Source organism: Sitodiplosis mosellana, unplaced genomic scaffold, assembly GCF_009176505.1.
Source record: "Sitodiplosis mosellana isolate CC-2019 unplaced genomic scaffold, AAFC_SMos_1.0 Smas_scaffold_1, whole genome shotgun sequence".
In the NCBI taxonomy this organism is placed as follows: Eukaryota; Metazoa; Arthropoda; class Insecta; order Diptera; family Cecidomyiidae; genus Sitodiplosis; species Sitodiplosis mosellana.
Genome location: NW_022595244.1, coordinates 12,288,861 through 12,305,690, shown reverse-complemented (window position 1 = coordinate 12,305,690; position 16,830 = coordinate 12,288,861). Strand labels below are relative to the sequence as shown.

At 38.6% G+C, this 16,830-nt stretch overlaps 10 protein-coding genes across 10 annotated transcripts; 6 read left to right on the top strand and 4 right to left on the bottom strand.

Moving 5' to 3' along the window:
- Nucleotides 1-31: 31 nt before the first annotated feature.
- Nucleotides 32-3,212, bottom strand: LOC129567780 (nibrin-like). The gene is made up of 3 exons (XM_055445056.1): nt 3,037-3,212; nt 430-2,633; nt 32-359 (listed from the first exon to the last, which is right to left on the bottom strand). Exons 1-3 carry the CDS (start codon nt 3,062-3,064, stop codon nt 279-281), a joined length of 2,313 nt encoding a protein of 770 aa, XP_055301031.1. The 5' UTR covers nt 3,065-3,212; the 3' UTR covers nt 32-278.
- A 33-nt stretch (nt 3,213-3,245) lies between these two features.
- Nucleotides 3,246-4,562, top strand: LOC129567790 (leukocyte receptor cluster member 1 homolog). Its single transcript, XM_055445101.1, has 3 exons — nt 3,246-3,357; nt 3,425-3,524; nt 3,586-4,562. The coding sequence occupies exons 1-3, from the start codon at nt 3,335-3,337 to the stop codon at nt 4,501-4,503; spliced, it is 1,041 nt and encodes a 346-aa protein (XP_055301076.1). The 5' UTR covers nt 3,246-3,334; the 3' UTR covers nt 4,504-4,562.
- On the bottom strand, nt 4,532-5,602 carry LOC129567805 (39S ribosomal protein L16, mitochondrial). The gene is made up of 3 exons (XM_055445125.1): nt 5,465-5,602; nt 5,303-5,377; nt 4,532-5,228 (listed from the first exon to the last, which is right to left on the bottom strand). The coding sequence occupies exons 1-3, from the start codon at nt 5,502-5,504 to the stop codon at nt 4,612-4,614; spliced, it is 732 nt and encodes a 243-aa protein (XP_055301100.1). The 5' UTR covers nt 5,505-5,602; the 3' UTR covers nt 4,532-4,611.
- Nucleotides 5,603-5,650: 48 nt separating this feature from the next.
- On the bottom strand, nt 5,651-7,412 carry LOC129567789 (presenilins-associated rhomboid-like protein, mitochondrial). Its single transcript, XM_055445086.1, has 7 exons — nt 7,230-7,412; nt 6,945-7,149; nt 6,709-6,822; nt 6,458-6,647; nt 6,173-6,393; nt 5,910-6,109; nt 5,651-5,819 (listed from the first exon to the last, which is right to left on the bottom strand). The coding sequence occupies exons 1-7, from the start codon at nt 7,274-7,276 to the stop codon at nt 5,726-5,728; spliced, it is 1,071 nt and encodes a 356-aa protein (XP_055301061.1). The 5' UTR covers nt 7,277-7,412; the 3' UTR covers nt 5,651-5,725.
- A 135-nt stretch (nt 7,413-7,547) lies between these two features.
- On the top strand, nt 7,548-8,866 carry LOC129567798 (uncharacterized). The gene has a single exon (XM_055445114.1). The coding sequence runs from the start codon at nt 7,841-7,843 to the stop codon at nt 8,639-8,641; it is 801 nt and encodes a 266-aa protein (XP_055301089.1). The 5' UTR covers nt 7,548-7,840; the 3' UTR covers nt 8,642-8,866.
- Nucleotides 8,867-9,065: 199 nt separating this feature from the next.
- LOC129580507 (ubiquitin fusion degradation protein 1 homolog) lies at nt 9,066-10,973 on the top strand. The gene is made up of 6 exons (XM_055470982.1): nt 9,066-9,278; nt 9,497-9,620; nt 9,703-9,857; nt 9,940-10,212; nt 10,305-10,502; nt 10,585-10,973. Exons 1-6 carry the CDS (start codon nt 9,276-9,278, stop codon nt 10,756-10,758), a joined length of 927 nt encoding a protein of 308 aa, XP_055326957.1. The 5' UTR covers nt 9,066-9,275; the 3' UTR covers nt 10,759-10,973.
- On the bottom strand, nt 10,878-12,855 carry LOC129580505 (uncharacterized). Its single transcript, XM_055470980.1, has 2 exons — nt 12,597-12,855; nt 10,878-12,495 (listed from the first exon to the last, which is right to left on the bottom strand). Exon 2 carries the CDS (start codon nt 12,475-12,477, stop codon nt 11,161-11,163), a length of 1,317 nt encoding a protein of 438 aa, XP_055326955.1. The 5' UTR covers nt 12,478-12,495; nt 12,597-12,855; the 3' UTR covers nt 10,878-11,160.
- Nucleotides 12,832-13,675, top strand: LOC129580509 (mitochondrial import inner membrane translocase subunit Tim29). The gene has a single exon (XM_055470985.1). The coding sequence runs from the start codon at nt 12,923-12,925 to the stop codon at nt 13,550-13,552; it is 630 nt and encodes a 209-aa protein (XP_055326960.1). The 5' UTR covers nt 12,832-12,922; the 3' UTR covers nt 13,553-13,675.
- Nucleotides 13,676-13,823: 148 nt separating this feature from the next.
- Nucleotides 13,824-15,300, top strand: LOC129580506 (serum response factor-binding protein 1). Its single transcript, XM_055470981.1, has 3 exons — nt 13,824-14,035; nt 14,143-14,289; nt 14,373-15,300. Exons 1-3 carry the CDS (start codon nt 13,952-13,954, stop codon nt 15,225-15,227), a joined length of 1,086 nt encoding a protein of 361 aa, XP_055326956.1. The 5' UTR covers nt 13,824-13,951; the 3' UTR covers nt 15,228-15,300.
- A 123-nt stretch (nt 15,301-15,423) lies between these two features.
- LOC129580508 (39S ribosomal protein L47, mitochondrial) lies at nt 15,424-16,661 on the top strand. The gene is made up of 4 exons (XM_055470983.1): nt 15,424-15,612; nt 15,725-16,141; nt 16,212-16,355; nt 16,427-16,661. The coding sequence occupies exons 1-4, from the start codon at nt 15,503-15,505 to the stop codon at nt 16,572-16,574; spliced, it is 819 nt and encodes a 272-aa protein (XP_055326958.1). The 5' UTR covers nt 15,424-15,502; the 3' UTR covers nt 16,575-16,661.
- Nucleotides 16,662-16,830: the final 169 nt, after the last annotated feature.

The following is a 16,830-nucleotide window of genomic DNA, read 5'->3' as shown; positions in this document are numbered from 1 at the left end:
GCAATCGAATGAAAAAAATTACCAAAGTAAATTTTGATCTGTCAAAGTTCTTTATTTCAAGATTGTCTTAATGGTTTTTGAGTACTTTCAATATTTCATAAACAGGATATTTTTTTTCCCTTAAAATGACGGATAATTTGATGGAAAACGAACGAAAAATATATCGAATATATAGAAAATAGCATTTATATGGTCTTAACGCAGTTTTGTTAAGCAATATATAGTAAAACGTTCACATTTTTTAACGATCAAAGAGAACAACGACGAGGAAACTTAAATTAAATTCGAGCATAAGTTGAAATGATAATTGGTACCGGATTGGTTTTGATGACCTCTGTGCGGGGGATGTAGTTGTTTTTCTGTTGATGGAAATAGTTATGAAGAAATTAACAAATTGAAGAGAAAAATTTAATGTTCAAATAAAATTACCTTAACGAATTTCTTGAAGTTCTTTGATTTGTTGTACGATGCGGATCCAGAGTTTGAGAATAGACTGTCTGTTTCATCAGCCTGAACTGAGCGACGCGTTGTGTTAAGTTCCACCTTGCGAACTTCGAATACGTTTGCCATTGATTTGATCCATTGTCGTTTTTTCTGTTCGTCTGTCAATTCCCACTCTTCCAATTTTTCCTCCTTAATTTTTACTGAGCTGGACGGCTGTGACGGTTGTGATGGTTTTTCGTGAGATTGATCCAAATTCATTTCTTTCTTCATTTTGTACGAAATCCATTCGACATTGCACGTTGGCACGCATGTAATTTCAATCGGTGTCATTGTTCGATTGAATGAACGGTTCACGGTTTGTTGGAATGGTTTCTTGTATGAATTCTGTGACGCGGCAACGGAAGCAGCATCAACTACATCATTTTCATTTGCATTCTGTTGAGTGAGTCGTTTCGTTTGGCTTGGACGCGGTTTCCGCTGTGTGAAATTAAAACCGCCATCATCGTCATCATCATCACTTTCTGCTAATTTATTTCGTTGAGGAGTACGTTGCTGTGTTTGTTTCGATGTGGTTTTGGATCGCTTTGACTTTCGACTGAATTTAAATAGGTTACCACCATCGTCGTCATCTTTTTCTTCGTCCGAATCAGCGGTAAGCATACGTACGGCTCGTTTCCGAGTTATCTTGCTCGACTCGGGCGTACTTGGCGGAGCGACCGCCTGTTCCTGCTGTTGCGTAGCCTTACGTTTCCGACTTTGTGTGCTAATAAAACCAGAAAAGTTGTGATCACTCGGTGACTGAGGCGGCAATGGTGCGATGAAAAGACCCGAACTATTCTCACCTTGACTTTCAACCGCATTTTGAGTTTTCTGCTTCTTTTCTGGCACACTGTGTTCACCACTGTCAATTGTTGATTGTCCCGGTTTTTCTGATCCATCCTCTTGATCGGTGTGCTTACGTTTTGGATTCTTTTTCGGTGTTGGCATTTTCGTGGACACATTCAACGCATCATCGCCAGAACTTTTCGTTGAGCTTCTGGTTGATCGTCGTCCAGTCGACGATGTGGATGGTTTGCCCAAATCAGCTGCTTCGTCGCTGCGAAGATTGTTGTTTGGTTCAGTTCCTGTGAGATCGGCCGATTCAGGAATCACCAAGTTCATACTGGAAGCTGGTGGCTCTGGCTTTGTTATGTGCGGAGTTTCATCTGTGTAAACATCTTTCACGATTTCGTTTGTATTGACCGGCGTTGGTTGAAAACTAATTGTCATTTGACGATCTGGATTGCAAAAACGGTCGATGGCACGGTGAATGATGGCCAAACCGATTTCTGTTTCGCTTACGAGCCGACGACCATTTGATTCAATGTACCGCACAATGTTTTCGATATCGGATGAACATTGTGAATTGAGCGAAGGAGTGTACTGTACCGGAATATACTCGCTTTTGATCAAAAGTGCCTTACGTACTTTGTCCTCTTCCATGTTAATGCATTTGCCGGCAGCTAGACGGATGATTGGCTCAAACTTTTCCATGTGCCGTTTCACCATGAAGACGAACGTTTTATTCTGGAACAAGCGCTGTCGGTCGATGTGCACCTCCATCATTTTTGGCTCCTTGATGATATACGGCTCAACGATTGTCGGAACGAATTCGTTGACGTTTGGTAGTTCGTGTTGTGCTGTGGCACATTCTATGCAGGCCTCAAAATAATCTGGCGACACAATCGGTATGCCGTGTGCAAGTGACTGTAGCACTTTTACCGTTACAGTCACATTCGTCATCACCAAATGCGTGCAATCAGTACTCCAAACGGGTAGCAGTTTACCATCAAGAATTTTCAAGTGTTTGCTCAATTTATCCGTTTCATCCGGTTGCATTGACGATGTGCACGCGTTAATGACAACGTTTTCGAGACGAAAAGTGTTTTCCAATCGACCGAAGCGAACAATATTACCAATTTGTAGGTCGATCGCTGTATTTTTCGCAATCTCCGTATTTGTGTTGATGCCATCGTTAATAAATACGCCATACTTTGAGCCCGTATCTTCAACACGAACACCGGATGACGAACGGTGAATCACAGCATGTTCTCGGCTAACTGACGTATCATCAGCCAAACGCAAATCACATTGTGGCACACGGCCAACAGTGTACTTCCTTGTGTTGTTCAACAAAAAGAAACGACGGTCTGAAAAGCAAAGAAGAACACATTTAAACCAATTTATATTAGATGTGCCTTGTATTTGATGCTATTGCAAATAAGAACAATGGTCGTATATTGTGCTGTTTTGCACACTTGGATGCTTTCATTTTTCAATAGATAAATAATAGTCGATCCGATCAACAGCTTTGAATGGATATTTTAGTCAAATTTTATATTTAGTGCACGTATTTCAAAAAGAAGCATCAAAATTGTACAAAAATCGTACGAAGTCATGGAGCAATTTTTTCACGATGCATTTTTAGACTTTTGCTGACTGGGCTAAACTAAGTCGCAAAAGATATTCTCCCAATGGTACGAAGAAATGCCTATTTCATAATATGTTGAAATTCTCAAAATTCCATTAAATCAAAATTAATTTTCTACTCACCGGTTGTAATGTGAATGAAAACCCACATGTTAGAATTCAATTGCCCTTGGAAAAATTTCGCAAATTCAAGGAAAAAAAATCAAAAGAATGAATTGTTCAACATCAAACCGGTTGTGTCCAGCACTAAACTTGGTTTGTTGCAATGAACTGTCAAAAACAGCGGTCTCTTGCTCAGCAGGGTGCGTTCACATGTCAAATCGATTTGGCAATGACATATCGACCAGAAACACTCATTTTTACGAGACGTAAACAAAACGTAGGGTTCATTAGTGGGTAAAAGGGAAAAAATATCAATAAAATGAATATTCTGCCACATAAGAGGTAAGGGATTGAAATATTTTTTTTTGTATTTATCGAAGAAAAAAATTAAATTCATTGTATTTTGCAGTTGGCATGTGCGTACGAAAGCGAACATCGCTAAAGTGCGAAAGGATCAGGCCAAAGCAGCTGAGGAAGAGGCGGAGAAACAGCGACGTGTCGCTGTTGCAGTAAGTGAATGCAATTCCATATTTCGAAGATCAATTTGATAACAAAAGTTTAATTTTTTAGGATTATGAAGCCCGCATAAGTCTCCTTAGAAATCGTGCGAAACAAACACCTACATCACAAGCAGCTCAAGAAACAAGTTTGGATCTTGATGGTGAAACTCAGCCAGTGTCTGCTTCGGAACACATTGACTTATTTTCCGATCATGAAGACAAACAGAAGAAGGTCAAGCCAATGGATGAGGAGAAGCGGCAGGAGCAGGAAAAGTATGAGAAACAAATCGGTTATCTAACGTATTTGGGACAGGACACACATGAGGCAATGGGCACACGGAGCTGGTACAACTCAGCACCGAAACGAAATTCAGAGAGTGTGTATGATGAAAGTGGAGAAAAGGTTGAAATTGGTCTGAAAGTCAAACATCTACATGATCCGATGATGCAATTCTTAACGAAGAAGAAACCCATAACGGTGGATGGCAGTAAGATGGGTAATGGAGGTGATTCAAAAAGTGTAAACATTGACACAAAACCGATTGCAGTGAAAGCGATGCCAACTATTCTAGAAAAACCAATGTCACGCAAAAGATCAACATCACCAGAGAGAAAGCATAAGAAAAGTAAAAGTAGTAAACGATCGAAGGAAAAGAAAGTGAAGAAAAACAAAAAGAAGAAATATAAAAAGGAAAAACGAAAGCGAAGACACTCGTCTGCTAGTGATAGCAGTAGTGACAGTGAATCGGAGCAACTGAGACAGCATAAAATGTTAGCCTTGCAACAGTTGCGTGAAGAACGATTGCAACGTGAAAGACAAGAGCACGAAAAAACAAAAGAGTTGCTGAGGAAAAAGTGTCCATCGCTGTTGCCACCTGAAGAACTGAAAAAGCCCGAAGAAGTCAATACCGAGCCACGAATGCCGGCAATGAAACAGAAATACAATTCACAATTCAATCCGTATTTGGCGAAACAGAATTATGGCTAATTTTTAGAATATGACAATGAAAAATGCATTTAATTCAAAATTGGATTTTATTTATAAAACACGGAACGATTGTTTCATTTCATCTACAGGTAATAATCGTCTCACATCTCACAGATATTCACCGAACCAATGATGATCGTATTTTCCAAGCCATTTGTGGCATCCGTTCAGGTTATTTTGAATGACATACTGTTTGGTGAATGGATTCAAGTTTCTCTTTTTGTCCGTCAATTTTTTCTGTTCGATCTCGTCGAGCATCGTTTGCGACACGGCCATCGCCTTAAATGGTAGATTCACAGCAACGTGGTTCAACATGCTCTTAACTTCATCGAATTCACAATCACCACCAATTTCAAGAATCACTCGGCCAGCACGAATTGGAATGGCATAATGGTCGATAGATCCTTTACCACCGCCCAAACGAACACCAACACCTTTCTTGTGCAACGGTTGCCACGGTTCGGGTATACGCCAAACGGCAAACATTCGCGATGTATCCATCTTACGACCAATACTCAATCGAACCATTTCAATGTGTGGATACTTGATACGACCACCCATCAATGCGATAACTCCGAACTGCTTGTGAACGAGCTGCGTGTTGTGCTCGACTTCAGGTCCTCGCATCAAAATCAATCGCTTTTGCATTCGAGGCGGTCGAATGTTCGTATACTGTGGCACTTTCAGCATCATTCGCAACTTTGGCTTATTTGGAATTTCGATACCTGATTTTGTAGATGTTCCAAATGAAATCTTATTATCCAACAAAAATGGTTGTGTCAATATGAAAATAATCTACCATCATAACTTTTGAGCGGTTTAAAATCCTTCAGACCAGCACTTTGAATGAGCAGCGGAGTCGAGGCCTTTGGAGCTAGAATTCACAGAATTTTCATGACACCCATCTTTGTGTGTGGAATAAACGAAATTTAAAAGTAAAAATAAAACATTTTTTCGTTACCCAAGCTCGCCAATGTGTTGAATGTTTTCAAAACAAACATTTTTCAGCGGATCCGTGAACTGTGTGTTGAAAATACGAAAAATGAATAAAAGTGAGGTTAGGTGCGAGTGACAGTTGGCAAGTATGTGAAATATATTGTCAATGTTTGAAATGCAGTACTAAAATGCTTAGATTTAATCGAGATGATTGTTTTCTTTTCATGTCATTCAATATATTTATTCAATTGATACACAAAGCAAAAAAATATGATGAAGAGAAATTCTAGCTACAAGTTGCAGTTCGGAATTGATGCCATTTTTCTGTAATGTGCTTACGATGTGGCCAGATATACTGCTCGCCGATGAAGCACCAGAATCTGAAATGAATGAATCAATCATTTTATTGGAGAAATAATGAAAATGAGACAAAAATGACTCTTTTAAGACATCGAGAATATGTTTCTCACACTCCAAACAATGCTCCACCCAAATGAGCTGCATGGTCAAAGAATTTCCAGCCCATGACACAGCCAATGATATCAACTGCCATAATCACTTTAATCGCACTGTCCGCGGAGAATTGAAACATGGGCAAAAACATGATTTGCAGCTGTGTATCCGGATATCTTGTACAAACATAACCCAAAATGCCAAGAATCGCTCCTGACTGGAAAAGAACAAACGGTTAATGAAATGAAAGAAAAAATAGACAAATATTTAAGTCACTTACAGCACCCAAAGAAGCTCCACTGATTCCAGTAGACACTTTGTGCATATAGCTAGCAAAACTTGCAACAACCCCGGCGCTCAAATACATGGCCAATGTTTGCTCTTTGCCCAAGGCCATGCAAACGCCATTACTGAAACTGTTCAACACGTACATATTAGCGAAAATGTGGAAAAACGAATAATGGCTAAATGTTGAAAGCAGCATCGAACGACAAGGAGCCGCTGAAATATTATTACATTCGCAATTAGTCAATGTTCAAGTGAAATATTGCGTAGGAACACTTACGACCCGCTGGATTTGCGCAAAAATTTCGCAGCAACATTGTTTGCAATCGTGGAATACGCCATAAGGTAAATACCAGCATATTTAATCCAAAAATCGGAATAAAAAATTGATCACCCGGCGAAAGACGTTCCCATGCCTCTTTTAACTGACCATCTGTGAACCGGTTCCAGGCACCTTTTAGATCTGAAATCTGTGTAAATTCGTTTGCATTGTATCAAGTCGATCGGAGCAAATAAGTGCATTTTTCTTACATTCTTTTGTCGATTTTGAAAAAACTTCGTCGATGAATTCATCATTTTGCTCACTTGACTACGAACATATTCGTATTCCCATATCGTAGCACCGACTATAGATGCGGATGATACCTGGTTTAAATGAAACGATTAGCTAAAAATTCAACACACTGCATTGAAATGATTCAAAGTCAATTCTTCAAATGCCATTCAATGCGAACGAAATAATATCAAAGTCCATTTAAAGCTCTTACTCCAACTGTGAAAACAAGCGGCCGCACTAAATGTGATAGTTTCATCGATTGTCTGAACTCTTGGGCTAATTCTTCTTTTATCCTATCTTCAGCTTGATTTGATTGGAAGCGAAACGACGTCTTGATGCGAGTATGCGGCGATGATACATTTTTTTGAAAAATCTTACTACTGCGATGTAGCTGTGAAAAATTCCTACAAGTTTGGCTACAGACCAAAGAGATTCGTGTCAACATTTACTTGGAAAACAAAACTCAGTTTAAATAATTTTAATTCTGTTCACTTACACTGGAATTAGCAAACGAGTGCCACACATCACTCTGTGCAGAAACATATTGTCAAATGTGATTTATGTTCGACTCAATAAACTAAACAAAAATAAAAATATTTAAACGATTTCAAAATTGTTTTCGATTATTGCATGCTTTTGGTTAGCTCGAAACAACTGTCGATCCGTTTGACAGTTCATTGTGTCAAAAAATGCACTCAGTGTTGCTCAGTTCTGGTGTTTGGGCTCAAATATATTATGCACACACATTGATTCATGCACGAGAAAGAGACCACTATATGATTTGTTACAGAGTATGTAACGCGTTGAGTGAAAGGAATGTAATGAATTATTGTCTGCTTGACATAATTATTTCTACAGACGATTGCGCTGAACAAAGCAACAATAAACAAATAATTTCTCTCTGCAGCAGAAAGGCAGCCACAAACATGAAGTGCTTGAGTGGATATTTAATTTTATACAGAGTATAAAATTGTTGTGAATGGATAGTAAAAAAAATTATGAATGGAAGAAAAAAAGTTTAAAAAAAAGAAAAATTGAAAAGAAAATAATTAATTTTCTCCACATAAGCATAGAGAGTGAAGAAGCCAAGCAGTTCAATGTGTTGAAATGGAAGGCGAGAAATTTTCCTGGTTTGCAAAGAATTATTTGAGGAAACGGCCACGACTTGAGTCCACACCATTTGCTGAAGATCAAATGGCGTCCACATCAACATGTATGCCCTCAACATCGTCCACAACTACCCGTAGAGTAGCTAGACAACGTATTCTGATTGAACCGAGCGATGAGCAGCTGCTGAAATGGCAAGAGAGACAGATATCCGAGTGCATCGTTGAAAATACCGTTAATCAAATGGTTGAATCCTATCTTACATTTATCGAAGGTGAAAATACGAATAATGGAGCACGAAATGAATTGGAACGCGAAGCATATCATGCATACAGAGCTCAGGAAAATTTTGAAGACTCTGCCATTGTATGGGCAATTGATCAATATGGCTTGCAGCAGCACAGTCAACAATTTTTTAATGACAATCGCACCGAAACTATGTCTACGTCATCATCATCGATATCATTGTCATCACCGCCACATTTACCGTCACAAGATGACCTGTACTTTTTTAAAAGTTCACAAGATAAAAATCAAGATCAAGCAGAATCAAAAAGTGCGTCCAATTCGCAAGCTGAATGTTCACAGGAGGGCGAATGTAGTAAAGCAACAGAGAATCAGGTATCTGAAGCATCCGATCAAGGGGAAAAACTTAACGAATCTGCAGCCGAGCCACATCAATCAGCTGCTGGACAGGCAATAAACGATGAACATTTCGATTTTATGGAAGCTGCCGTTGCAGTAGCCATTCAGGAAAAAGGTCTTGTTTCGTACTCGATGCAAAAATCACCAAACAGATAGTACAAAAAAAAATCAGCAAGCTGCATAATTCATTTTATTTCCGTTGCTCTCAAGTTGCGCAGACATTATTCGAATATATAGATGCATACATATATCTCCGTACACTATTTAAGAGTTTGAATTAATTAACAAAACTTCATTTTAAAAAGAAGTAGCCAGTAGAATTTTCGTGTGATTTTTTCTCGTTTCAAACAAATAAAAATAAATCTTTCATTGAAGTATAAACGTTCAGTCTTGTTTCGATTGTAGTTGGTCAATATTTCCAATTGGGTCTCAGGCTCAGCGCAAAGCTCTTTGTTTACGTTTACGTTTTTCTCTCTCTTTCTCTTTACTTTTTATTTACATTTTGCTCAAGACGTCAAAATCTAGTACGTTCTGACGAACGAGTCGAATGCTCGCAATGGCTATGTATGCTAAGCTCAAATGTCATTCGTCATTGTCATTTTGGTTAAACAGCCTATCGTCTCGTCTATTGAAATTGTTCTCATTCTAACGCAATCGAATCGAATATTTGTGCTTCATTTGTCATTGATAAGACTTACTTTTTTTTACTCTAAAATTCATCGACAATATTATACGATTAAAAAAACGTTCATCAATTTCGTTCGCCAAACAAAAATCGACAAGCATCAATATGGTGAGAATATAACTACGCTGTTTGTGTATATACATAATTCATAGATTCAATACTTTCGAATGGTATTTTCCGTGACAGATTCACAAACAACGAAAATTCATGCAAAATCATTTGCTATATACATCACAAACATCGTATAAAAATGCAACACATTTCTTTTTAAAGATTCGAATTGAGATATTGATGCAGTTTTTTTTCCCTTAATCGTTTGATTTCAGTTCCAGTTCAATGGTTTCAATATGATGTTTCCAGAGGCACGGCCATTTAACAACTCGTACAGATGTTATTCGGTGTCGATGTTGCCGGGCAACGAGCGTCAAGATGTTGAAAAAGGAGGCAAAAGTAAGTAAATTCAATCACATCTATGTTATTCGACTATTGTGATTCACACAAATAATCAATCGCATTGTGTTCTTTATTGCAGTTATTATGCCACCATCGGCTCTCGATCAGCTGACTCGACTGAATGTTGTTTACCCCATGTTGTTCAAATTGACAAACAGCAAAAAAAGTCGCATCACACACGCGGGCGTATTGGAATTCGTGGCCGATGAAGGCAAAATCTATATTCCATACTGGGTAAACACTTGATATACGGCCATGTCTAAATAAGTTGTGAGAATTTGCGTCGAATGAATTATTTGGCAATTGTTCATTTCAGATGATGCACAATTTGCTGTTGGAAGAAGGTGATATTGTTCAAATCGAAAGCGTTTCACTTCCAGTCGCCACATTCTCAAAGTTCAAGCCACAGTGTCCGGATTTCTTGGAAATCACCAACCAAAAGGCTGTGCTGGAGAATGCACTGCGAAATTTTGCGTGTTTGACCACCGGCGATCTGATTGCCATCAAATATAATTCGAAAATTTACGAACTCTGCGTACTCGAGACAAAACCCGGCAATGCCGTCAGCATCATTGAATGTGATATGAATGTGAGTGATATTCTGGAATCATGAACGATCGTATTGTTCACAAGAGTTGAATGCTGAATCAATGGTTTGAATCTATTAATCTATTTTCGTAGGTTGAATTCGATACGCCCGTTGGATATCAAGAGCCAAAACGTATTTTCAAAAAGAAAGACGATGAAGATGCGGAGGCCAATGAACACATGCAAAACCATTACGATAACAGCCAATTCATTGCATTTTCGGGTGAAGGCAATCGTTTGGATGGAAAAAAGAAGAAATGTGATAAGCCAGAACCGCCACCTGGTGCACGGGTAAGCAGACCATTAATTGCTTTCATTTATCAATCTATTCTTAGCTTCGGTCTAACGAGTGCTTCGTACTTCTATTTTCCAGACGTATGTTCGCGGAATTCCCGACTACGACCATCCCTACGGCTTGATTCGATTCGACCGATCGGTGAAACCAATCAGTGACAGAACTGAATCCAAATCGAACGGCAATGACGACGATGAAGGCTTCAAAGCTTTTCAGGGCGAAGGGTTCTCTCTGCGAAAAAGCAGGAAATGATGATATTCATAAGACTTTTGAGCTGGTGCAAAGCATTCACACATCTTTGAATTGATAAATTTACACAAACAAACACACGAAATAAAGAGGGAGAAAAAAAACAAACAATCGAAAATGGGTCCTTTTCCAAAATTGAATAACTTATCGTTTATTATTATTTACTTCTATTGTATCAAACATGAGTTATATATATTGAATAAAAAAAACATTTGAAATAAGGATATCGATGATAAGGTCAGATGTAGTTTTTTCATTAACAATTTTCGTTTTTTTTGGTCATAACGCTAATCTAAACGCTACCAATCTTTGTTCAATCACAACTGTTGATCACATTATTCAAATCATGACAATATGCATAGTACTTTTTTGTTCAGATACAAATATAATAGGCCATTCAAAATTTTACAAATGGTCGGCACAAATGACGTTGACCATTTGACAGATTCGATCTTTGAACGGTTGGAACACAATAGTTTGGTTCGGATCGCTGACTGTGTGTTGCATCAAGTAGTGAGAATCAACGAAAATATTCAACGGCATCATTCGATTCGAGCACCATAAGTAGTATTTGGTTGCGGTTGGCATGATGAAAAATCCCCGCAAGTCGCACAGGAATAAGTTCTTCACTTGCATCACACTGTTGACCAGCACTTCGATATCATTAGCATCGCGAACGGCTGTATGATCGAGATAGAGATTTTTGACATGGCCCCATTGTTTGTTCAGCTCATGTGACAGCGCTTTCAAGTCAAACAAAGATTTGATCTTTCGAAGTTCAAGCGTTTCAATGTTGTTCACTTTCGGCAGGGTTAATAGCTCGCGAAAACCAAATTTCCACAAACCGAGCACTTTCAGTGTGTTCATTTTGGCCAATTGACTGACGACATCGTGAATCGGTTCGCTGTAACCCTGGCAACTGATGACGACACGTCTCAGCTGCGTAAACGAACTGAACAGGTACACATAGTCGATGTTTTTGTTGAGATCGATGGAAATGTCGGTCAGACGCGGTACAATATTATCAAATGAACTGGTCCATGATCGTCCATATGACAGCGGTACATTCGGCATGTAGTTGAAGTGTTTGATCGATCGATTTTTTCGCAAGAAATGACCAAGCACTTCTTCATCGGTGAGCCGGGCTGAGATAATGGTCAATTTCTGCATGGATGAAAATTTTTTGTTCAAAAACTTCAAGTCAACCTCTTGATCGCGTCCGATGAACACCAACTCCCTTAATTCGTCAGCCACCTTGAGGAATACGTTGTAGTTGACGCCATGTTTTGTGGCTATCGTACAGTACAGCAATTCAATCGTCTCCAGGTGTTGAACCAATGTCTTCATGATGGCCATTTCGGGCTTGTCAAAGTGGTAGCAAATCAATTTGAGTTTCTTCAGTTTGCTGCATTTTTGGGTGAGCATCGTTAAAATCGATGTGTTCAGTTCCCATGCAATCGATCCGTTGACTGTAACACTGTTGATGATTGGCCCAAAGCATTTGATGATGCGTACTATCTCCGGCATATTGAACATCAAATCGTCAAAGTGAACGGCACCAGCATACCGTCGTTCAAATGTTCGACTTGCCATTTTCCGCAAGCGACGACAAACACCTTTTACGACACAAAGTTCTTCGACAGATAAGTACTCCATTACATTCAATAGAGAAGTTTCGCACAAATCATTGAAATCGGTAGCTTTGTGATTCTTTGACGCCATTTTGATGGTTTTTTTCCACTGCAAATCAAACACACGAAAAAAAAACATTTAATTTTCTGTCTCGTATTGCGGATAACATTCACACAAACATTAATTGACCGTCAATTGCTTGTACAAACCTTTTGGAATGGTTGGTTTTTGTTTAATTTTCTTAAACAGTCGATGTTTTTGTTCTGAAAGAAATCTTCGAACTTGTTTGATGTTATCACATTAAGAGCGTTCTTCTCTCAGCTCCGATGAACCAGCGAATCAGTATCGTATTGATATCCGTTATTTGCGCCAACCAAAGCTCTGATTGGAACTGCGACCGCATCAATGTTGATGGCGTTGTATGCGTTCTTTTTCTGCTGTTGACACTTTCATTGGCCTTAACCTCACTACGGCTTGAGTGCATAAAAAATAGATATTTTTGTGAAAGAAAATAAAAATTCAATAAAAATTGGCAATGGCAACGAAATTGCTTCGACTGCGAACACAGCTCACACAATCCTACACCACGAGCAGTTCACTGGTGAAGACAAAGTTGAATACAATTCAAAGTAGAATAAATAATTTTGAAATACCTGAACGTTTCAAAGGAACTGTTGTTGAGAAGTGGCTGCAGTATTGGAAAGGCCTAGTAACCGATTATCGTGATGTTTTCTTGGGTGTGATTCAACAATTAAAAGAGAAACCGATTCGAGCAGCCATCTACGGTGGATTAGGTGGTGCAGCAGTGTACACTTTTAAACACAATCCCAATGAAGTGGATTTCATTCAACAGCTTCGAGAATATAACGTTAGAATGGTGATGATAGATCCGGTGTGCCAGAATCCAATCTCGTCGCAATATCTCATATTCGTGGAGCGATGCTACAACGAAGGAATTGTTCGGAAACTTAATCTGGGCATTTTCTCACTGCTTTGGCTCGACAACTACAATCGAGCGTTGGGATTGTACAAAACAACCTGCTCATTCACACAGCCCGAGCTATTGACCTGGCACCAGCGAATCATTGACGTTGGCTTCCTGGATAAATGGTGGATAATTGAGAAGAAAATGATAGACTTTGACATTAATGAGGATAATTTGTAGACAAATACACCAAATCTGTTGTAGTCCACGAGCGCATTATGTGTTAAGTTACCTGTAAATAGAATAATGTTATGCAAATATATATATTTACTTTGGCTTTGCTGAGTCAAATGAAATGCATTATTTTCTATGTCTTATGTTTAATTCTTTGGGGAAATTCTTTTTCTGCTGTTCCATTCATTTTTCAGATTCAAAAATCTTGCAATTGATTCTTAACCAAACTTTCTTAAGTAACTTGATAATGACATTTGCCCGTTGTCAAAGCAACTCAGCGATGACACTTTGACAGATTGTAAAGAAAAACATGCTTGTTTGCATGCACTGATTGCGTTGAGATATATTTTTTTTTGTATTTGCCGGTGATAAATATCACAGCAGCATTGAGAAGTACGTTGTAAAATGGAAAAGGGTAAGAAGCCTGTAAAAAATGCCAAGAAGATAAGCAATAACAAAAATGACAAAAAGGCCCAAATCAATAACCAGGTATGAACACGAACAGTGAATTTCCAACGTTTGTGTTGACTTGAAACGAAATTTTGGATGCGAATTGGCTTTGTTAACAACAAAAGTGTTCACTTATTCACTAACAGATAATCCAACTGCAAGGGAAATTCAAGCAGGCAAAAGTGGCTACCGTTCGTAAGCTTGTAGACAAATTGAAACACCCGGAAAAAAATCCGAAGCAAAATCGAGCGGCCAAATCTGAACGTTATCAAAATGTTTTGAATCAAATTAAGGTATGTGCTGTCCTTTGAGGCAATAAACAATCTTTAATCGTTCAAACTAAATCGCTAATATTCTGATTAATTGGTTCATTTAGCACATGTCACCGAAGCGACTTGGTTTACTGGCACTCATGTATTACAAATCGGGAAAGAACTATCTGGCCGATTCCAGTTCAACCGTTGACCAGCTTGTTGTGGGATACTTTTGCGAGCACAAAAGTGTAAATGATATTTTGGATGCGATTAGGAAGAAATTGAAATTGGACGAGTCATGGAATTGGAGAAGATCAGTTAGGAAATTATTCAAAAAGAAAAACAAGACTTTGAATGCAGAAAAAGTGAAAAAGAAGAAGAATTCGTTCACTGAAACCGATGGCACTGATTCGACGGCAACAACAAAGGGTAAACATAAAAAGGATCAACAAAAAGCAGAACCAAATGGTAAACCAGAGAAGGCCGTTAAACCTAAGAAGAAACAAAAAGAGCCTGATGCTGAACCGAGCGAATCGGAAGAGTCTGATTCGAGTGAAAGTGATGACGATGTCGATGTTAGACCCGCCGAAAAGAACCAAGTGTCCGAGCCACCAACAACAGTTGATGACTTCTTCATAACAGCCGACGGATCAAACTACCTATCGACCGCTATACCGAATCAAAAGCAGGAAGTAGACTCTGATGGTGAAACCAATCAACGTTTGTATCGCAGCAAAGACTTTGATAGGAAACCAAAAGAAGCATCGTTCTTCCACAAGAGTGACAAAAAACCAGTAAAACTAGCAGTCAACCGATCTGAGGGCACGAAACGCAAATGGTTAGACGATAGAGAGGAACAAACGGGTCAACCAATGGAGAAAAAGGTTGATCCAGAACTGCATCCATCGTGGCAAGCAAAACAAAAACTAAAACCAACCATTACCGAATTCAAGGGAAAGAAAATTACATTCGATTGAAGTAGTTCATATCATTATTTTTTTCTGTAAATCATTTTCATATGCATAAATAAAATCAGTTGATTTTAGCGTAGAATCACATTGTCTTGCATAAAAGTTTCGCTTCAATTGAATATATATCAAAAAAATGTCTGTTTACAGCATGTGCGTGTGTTGAGGTAAACACACACGTTCAACTGTCATTGCGATGCAAGACCATTTCGATCTGTCAACGGCAAATTGTCACAATTCAGTGTTCCCAAAAAAATTGATGAAAACCGAATAACTTGTGAACAATGTCTACGATTCAAAGCATTTTGAATCGGACAAAAGACATTCGGCTTTTGTGTGGTCGTCTTACTAATTTAAGCATAACAAAAAATATAACAAAACCCAATTTTCTATGGTAAGTTTTATTTGAATCTGAAAACTAGGCAGCGAAAAAAATTGAATGCCCCAAAAAAATGTGAGGTTATGTTGATGTTCCAAAATAAATTGTGTTTTCACCATTGTTTCAGTCCACAAATTGGGAATCAAACAAAATTGCTGGTGGCCGGTTTCCACAGCACCACGCCACGCTATGATCTGATGGAATTTTTCGATGATAAAAAGAATTGGGCCAAAAATGAGGTGCGAAGTGGTAGAAGCTGGCGATTGGACGAATTGCGAATCAAATCAAATTCCGAATTGCACAAGCTGTGGTATGTTTTATTGAAGGAGAAAAATATGCTGCTTACAATGGAGCACGAATGCAATCTAGAGGCCGAGCTATTTCCCAGTCCGGAGCGCGTCGATAAAGTACAAGAATCGATGAGCAACATCGAAACAGTGGTTCGCGAACGCAACAAAGCTTATCATCTGTTGGAAACTGGTCGTGATGGTGAACGACCGGCTCGTATGGAAGCCAATCGACTTGGAATCAGATATCTATACCGGTAAAATCATTACAATCGAGTACATTTGCAAGATAAACAAACGGACGATTTTTTTTCTCGCACATTTCAGGACAAAGGAATACTTCATTCCACAAAAGTTCAACAAAAATTTCAGACGGCGCTTCTTCAATGAATATCATTACGACAGAGATGTGCAAACTTTCCTTCGATTCTATCGCGAAAAATTATTCAGACTCAAGACCAGAGCAAAGAAGTAAGTCAAGAAACCCGATTTGAGTTCCGGCAAATGAGATAATTTTTCGATTTATCTGTCTTTTGTTTCAGTCGCGATAAGAATCACGTTACCAAGTTGATGTCACGCTTTCCGAACTTGGACCGGAAGCTTCTTGAACGCGAATATCCTCACGTTGATATCAAACGAATTGAATTCAAGGATAGAGCACGCGGTCATTTCGCTCCAAAAATCGACTAATGTCATGGAGACAGTCGTTACAATTTAAGCATTTACACGTTTAGAACATTTTAAAAATAAAAACAAATTGAAAAGAAAAAGGAGAAATTGACAACGTCTTCATTTATTTAGATAGATAAACGTACGGTTCGTATTACCACCTAATTTTAGAAAACCAATTGATCAAATACTATCTGGCTTTTATGACGCATTATATGTACAACCGTAGGTAGCAGTAAACTCAAATAAAATGTTTTACACAGTGTTTGGTAAATAT

Bases quoted from the DNA above. Each gene is read 5' to 3' on its own strand.
- LOC129580509 (XM_055470985.1), top strand. From the start codon at position 12,923: ATGGCAACGAAATTGCTTCGACTGCGAACACAGCTCACACAATCCTAC.
- LOC129567780 (XM_055445056.1), bottom strand. From the start codon at position 3,064: ATGTGGGTTTTCATTCACATTACAACCG. The intron at 2,634-3,036 runs GTGAGTAGAAAA...TTTGCTTTTCAG, and splicing joins TTTCATTCACATTACAACCG to ACCGTCGTTTCTTTTTGTTG. The intron at 360-429 runs GTAATTTTATTT...TTCCATCAACAG, and splicing joins ACTTCAAGAAATTCGTTAAG to AAAAACAACTACATCCCCCG.
- LOC129580507 (XM_055470982.1), top strand. The intron at 9,621-9,702 runs GTAAGTAAATTC...TCTTTATTGCAG, and splicing joins TGTTGAAAAAGGAGGCAAAA to TTATTATGCCACCATCGGCT. The intron at 10,503-10,584 runs GTAAGCAGACCA...TCTATTTTCCAG, and splicing joins AACCGCCACCTGGTGCACGG to ACGTATGTTCGCGGAATTCC.
- LOC129567798 (XM_055445114.1), top strand. From the start codon at position 7,841: ATGGAAGGCGAGAAATTTTCCTGGTTTGCAAAGAATTATTTGAGGAAA.
- LOC129580506 (XM_055470981.1), top strand. From the start codon at position 13,952: ATGGAAAAGGGTAAGAAGCCTGTAAAAAATGCCAAGAAGATAAGCAAT. The intron at 14,036-14,142 runs GTATGAACACGA...ATTCACTAACAG, and splicing joins AGGCCCAAATCAATAACCAG to ATAATCCAACTGCAAGGGAA. The intron at 14,290-14,372 runs GTATGTGCTGTC...TGGTTCATTTAG, and splicing joins ATGTTTTGAATCAAATTAAG to CACATGTCACCGAAGCGACT.
- LOC129580508 (XM_055470983.1), top strand. From the start codon at position 15,503: ATGTCTACGATTCAAAGCATTTTGAATCGGACAAAAGACATTCGGCTT. The intron at 15,613-15,724 runs GTAAGTTTTATT...CCATTGTTTCAG, and splicing joins ACAAAACCCAATTTTCTATG to TCCACAAATTGGGAATCAAA. The intron at 16,142-16,211 runs GTAAAATCATTA...CGCACATTTCAG, and splicing joins GGAATCAGATATCTATACCG to GACAAAGGAATACTTCATTC.
- LOC129580505 (XM_055470980.1), bottom strand. From the start codon at position 12,477: ATGGCGTCAAAGAATCACAAAGCTACCGATTTCAATGATTTGTGCGAA.
- LOC129567790 (XM_055445101.1), top strand. From the start codon at position 3,335: ATGAATATTCTGCCACATAAGAG. The intron at 3,358-3,424 runs GTAAGGGATTGA...TGTATTTTGCAG, and splicing joins AATATTCTGCCACATAAGAG to TTGGCATGTGCGTACGAAAG. The intron at 3,525-3,585 runs GTAAGTGAATGC...TTAATTTTTTAG, and splicing joins AGCGACGTGTCGCTGTTGCA to GATTATGAAGCCCGCATAAG.
- LOC129567805 (XM_055445125.1), bottom strand. From the start codon at position 5,504: ATGTTTGTTTTGAAAACATTCAACACATTGGCGAGCTTGG. The intron at 5,378-5,464 runs GTAACGAAAAAA...TGTGAATTCTAG, and splicing joins CAACACATTGGCGAGCTTGG to CTCCAAAGGCCTCGACTCCG. The intron at 5,229-5,302 runs GTAGATTATTTT...CTACAAAATCAG, and splicing joins ACCGCTCAAAAGTTATGATG to GTATCGAAATTCCAAATAAG.
- LOC129567789 (XM_055445086.1), bottom strand. From the start codon at position 7,276: ATGTTTCTGCACAGAGTGATGTGTGGCACTCGTTTGCTAATTCCAGT. The intron at 6,823-6,944 runs GTAAGAGCTTTA...CATTTAAACCAG, and splicing joins CGCTTGTTTTCACAGTTGGA to GTATCATCCGCATCTATAGT. The intron at 5,820-5,909 runs GTGAGAAACATA...CATTCATTTCAG, and splicing joins GGTGGAGCATTGTTTGGAGT to ATTCTGGTGCTTCATCGGCG.